At 41.7% G+C, this 4,210-nt stretch overlaps 1 protein-coding gene across 1 annotated transcript; it reads right to left on the minus strand.

The window, feature by feature from the left end:
- Window positions 1–2,249: 2,249 nt before the first annotated feature.
- LOC120567710 (putative nuclease HARBI1) lies at window positions 2,250–3,713 on the minus strand. The gene is made up of 3 exons (XM_039814679.1): window positions 2,982–3,713; window positions 2,665–2,862; window positions 2,250–2,323 (listed from the first exon to the last, which is right to left on the minus strand). The coding sequence occupies exons 1-3, from the start codon at window positions 3,711–3,713 to the stop codon at window positions 2,318–2,320; spliced, it is 936 nt and encodes a 311-aa protein (XP_039670613.1). The 3' UTR covers window positions 2,250–2,317.
- Window positions 3,714–4,210: the final 497 nt, after the last annotated feature.

A 4,210-nucleotide genomic window follows, 5' to 3' on the forward strand; every position in this document is an offset into this window, starting at 1 on the left:
CTTAATCCTGAAGTCAAACATGTAGTTCTTTATTCAGATACATGTGGTGGACAGAATAGAAATGCTGCCTTTAGCACAATGTGCCTGCATGCAGTCAGCACACTGCCCCTCTCCACTATTGACCATAAGTACATGGAGTCTGGTCACAGCCAGATGGAGTGTGACAGCGTGCATGCTGCAGTAGAAACTGCGAGGAGAAAGGTTCCAATCTACTCCCCTGATGGCTACTACGCCTTTGTGAGAGTGGCAAGAAAGAACAAACCATACACCGTACATGAACTTGGTCACAAGGACTTCCTGGACTTCAAGTCTTTCTCCCATCACGTACTCAAAAACAAAACCAAAGATGAGGAGGGAAAAGCATTGCATTGGCAGAAGATTAAATGGTTTCGCTACACAAAAGAAGAACCCAGAACAACTTCTTCAAGTATGATTTCACCGATCCAACCTTCCATGAACTGAAGGTGGCAAAGCAGGCAACCAGGGGTACCAGAAGCACCCATTCCATGTCCAAACCAAGTTCAATGTATGAAAACCCTCCTGGGATCAGTGCATTAAAGAAGAAAGATCTAGTCACCCTTTGCAGCAATGGGAGTATTCCTCACACATACGCAGAGTTCTACAATGCTCTGATATTGGACAGTGAGTAGAACTAAACAAACTAGTGAACAGAAAAGCAAATAAGACGCGACATGATTCTTTGGATGTGGTCAATGAATAGAGTAATTGAACAAAAAAGAAAAGTGAAATGAATAAAAAGAACATGAGAGAACTTGAAATTGTATAGAGTATTTGAAAAAAAATGAATGTAATGAAATAAATTGAACTCATGAATTGCCAATCAGAAGTGTGTTTAGCAAGTTCAGTGACTTTTATTACAGTCTGTACTGTTCAGCAGATGCCCAGAATGGAAAAGTGAAATGAGAAAAAAAGAAAAAAATATTAATGAATGAGTTAAATGAAAATGTATTACTTGTTCAAGTATTATTCAAGTGTTAATTATTCAATCAATTCCCGTTTTGACCAATTATTTTCTGCATTGTTCAGCAGATATGCCCAATATGTCCATAGAAGACTTGGAAATGTTTGGTGCCAAAAAGGCGTATCTGACGTTTTTACCATATTTCTTTGATTTTAAAATGTTTTAGAACATGTTCATTGTGTTAATATGCCATAAGTTTATTACTTAAATACTCATTCATGTAAGTATGCCTGTGGTTGCAATATTTGTGGTTTAAGGTTAATAATACAGGTGATTAAAGTGTGGTCAAAATTTTGTTTTGTCTCTCCTGTAAAGTTTGTCAAAAGCCACTTACGCCCCTTCTGGCTCCAAGCCCTCGATAATTGTTATGCACATCTTAATGTAACTTGTGAATTTTGAAGTAAGCCTTGGATGTAAACCTGACAGACTTGGGCCAGCTGACAGTAAGTTTAGATGCAGTGTTGTGTACTATAGTAGTAATACATCATCACAACAACCTTTTGATCTTCACTGTTGTAGGAATGCAAGTGTCCTTCGACAGGTCAGGGGACAGAGGATGGGAAGGCGACGGCAGCAACTTGGCCCTGGTTTGCCCTCATGGACGAGGCATTAGGGCAGTCTGCGGCAGTCTCGCCCCCCTGCCTTATTGCCTCGAACCAAGAGGACAAACCAGGACCAAGCACTGCGCCAGAGGTAGAGGAAGGAGGAGATGAGCAGAGAGTGACATGCAGCAGCAGAGAGAGAGCAGGGAACAGAGGAGAGAGGATCCGTTCCTCCAACTCATCAAAGATGATATCAAATATCAGAGGGAGGCAGATGAGAGGAGGGAAGCAGAGGCCAGAGAGAGGTCAAACCGCTTTTTTTCACTGTTAGAGTTTGGCTGAAAAATAAAAAAATAAATTTAACTGGTTTTGTCTTTGCCCCTTTTTTATTATTTACTATAAACTGTCTATGTCCATTTTTTAAAAGCTTATTGTTCTTTAGACTGCAATAGAAACAACTTGGTAAGTAACAAATAACTAGCATGTGAAGCCTAGAACAATGTACTGAACAATATCTTCACCCTTACTTACAACGTTTTGTGGTTAGGTATTCCAAGCTCTACAATGCTCAAAAACATTCATTTCATCTTGGTTACAAAAAATTATTTATTTAAATATTGACAACTATATACATGAAGCAAAACAATTCAAACAACATTCTCATATCTACAACTATATACAACAACTTAAACATTTACAACTATATACAACAACTTCAACATTTACAACTATATACAACAAGACGAACAACAAGAAGCGGCAATCAGCTACAGCTGCCAGTGCTGCTGTTGCTTCAAGACTGCAGACAGAAGAAGAAAGTTTAGGTTAGTCCAGTGGTAATCTAATCTCTCCTGTAAGATGATAATTGTATCTAACGTATCTAAAACAGTTGCAGTATATTTAATATTGTATCAAGAAGGTAAATTAAATGTACTTAATGTACTAGTAATGTACCTTCTTGACTGTGTATGGGTGTTTACCAATGGTGTTGTTAATTGACTTCATATGTTGGTTACAGTGTTACAGTAGTTTAAGGATAATTGCTAGCTGGTAACTTTGAAGTATGTTATGTCTTAGTCATAGAAACAAAAGAATTTATTTTATGTACTTGTGTCATCTTCCACACTTATAATTATTCACCTGGAAAAAATAATCGTGGTCAAGAGGTGCCTCATGCAGTGCAGACACCTTGTTGGTCAGCGCGGCCCACCAGGCAGCTCCACTCCGGCTCTCCTCGCGCTCCAGAGGTGGCTGGTTGTCATCGTCCTCCACAGCCTCTTCCAGCTCATCCCCGACACCAACACAAAGGTTGTGTAAAACGCAACACGCCGTCACCACCTGTGCACAAGGCAGAGCAAAAGAAGACAAGACTTTGTTGAGATATGAAAAAAACAGAAGATGTAGTGGTTTTTTTTTCTTCAGCAGTTCATTACAGAAATATTGCAATGATTTATTACCTTAGGGACAAACACTGGATGTACTTCAAGTGCTTCTAAAAAGATGCACCTGAAGCGGGTTTTCATCATTCCAAAGGCACGCTCAATGATTGTGCGACCTCTGGAATGATGATCATTAAACCGTTGCTCTGCCATGCCTCTCACTGGCCTCTTATATGGTGTGATAAGGGCCAGGGGTTCCTCTAGACATGGGTAGCCACCATCAGCTAGGAGGAAATACTCAGGTGGAGGGTAAGTCCCCCTAGTGTAGATGGGGCTGTTCTTTAGGATGCGTGCATCATGCACGCTTCCTGGGTAACCCACAAAGATGTCCATAAAGCGACCCTGATGGTCACAGACTGCCTGGAGCACCACAGAGGGGAAGAGTTTCCTGTTGCTGTAGTCGTGACCATCAGGGCCGCCAGGACATTTAATTCGGATGTGGCAACCATCCACTGCCCCTGCTGCCTTCTCAAATGCTCGGTGATGAGCCAGCCGGGCAAAGCCATCCCCGACCACCTGGAGCTCCTCCTGTGTGCGGGGGAAGTTGACAAACTGAGGGAGAACAGCCACCACCTCATCCACCATCCTGTGGACCACCCTGTGCACCGTGGGTAGAGGCATGCAGAAGACCCTGGAGACAACTCGGTAGGCTGAACCGGTGGACAGCCAGAACAGGAACACGAGTGTCTCCAGGGTCGGCCCCCACCCGTGCTGCCTGTCGGTCTTCAGGACCACCATCAGGTGCTGCATGGTGTGGTGGCAAATTTTATTTTAACCATTATTGATTAATGATTTTAACCATCTGTTTAAAGATTGTTTTAAACCTCCACAAAATGCTGTTCCTTCCTCTTAGACTCTTAAAGACCAGAGAGGGACAGCAGCAGCCATGAACTCTTAGCCTAGTGGTTTCTTTTTAAGAAACTCTAGCTTCTCATTTGTTTAACTTTTTAGCAGACAAAGTCGAGAAGGCCACAAGCCATGTCTCCTACTGCCTCCTGAGATAAACTGTTGTTTAGGCTAATGTTAGGAACAGAGAGCAGAGAGGAAGGTGAGGATGGTTTGACTTTTCGTGATGTCCTCTTTTCAACTATGGCCACGCTAAAAGATAAAGTTAGAGGTGTGGCTTAGCAGAGGTTTTGACTATATGATGATTTGATGTTTAGATTTTAGGTTAGAAATGCTCATTTAGTTGTACCTGTGAATCTGTATTCTCATATTTTGCAAAATATAATAAATGCTCAAAGACC

Source organism: Perca fluviatilis, chromosome 11 (genome assembly GCF_010015445.1).
Source record: "Perca fluviatilis chromosome 11, GENO_Pfluv_1.0, whole genome shotgun sequence".
NCBI classification, from domain to species: domain Eukaryota; kingdom Metazoa; phylum Chordata; class Actinopteri; order Perciformes; family Percidae; genus Perca; species Perca fluviatilis.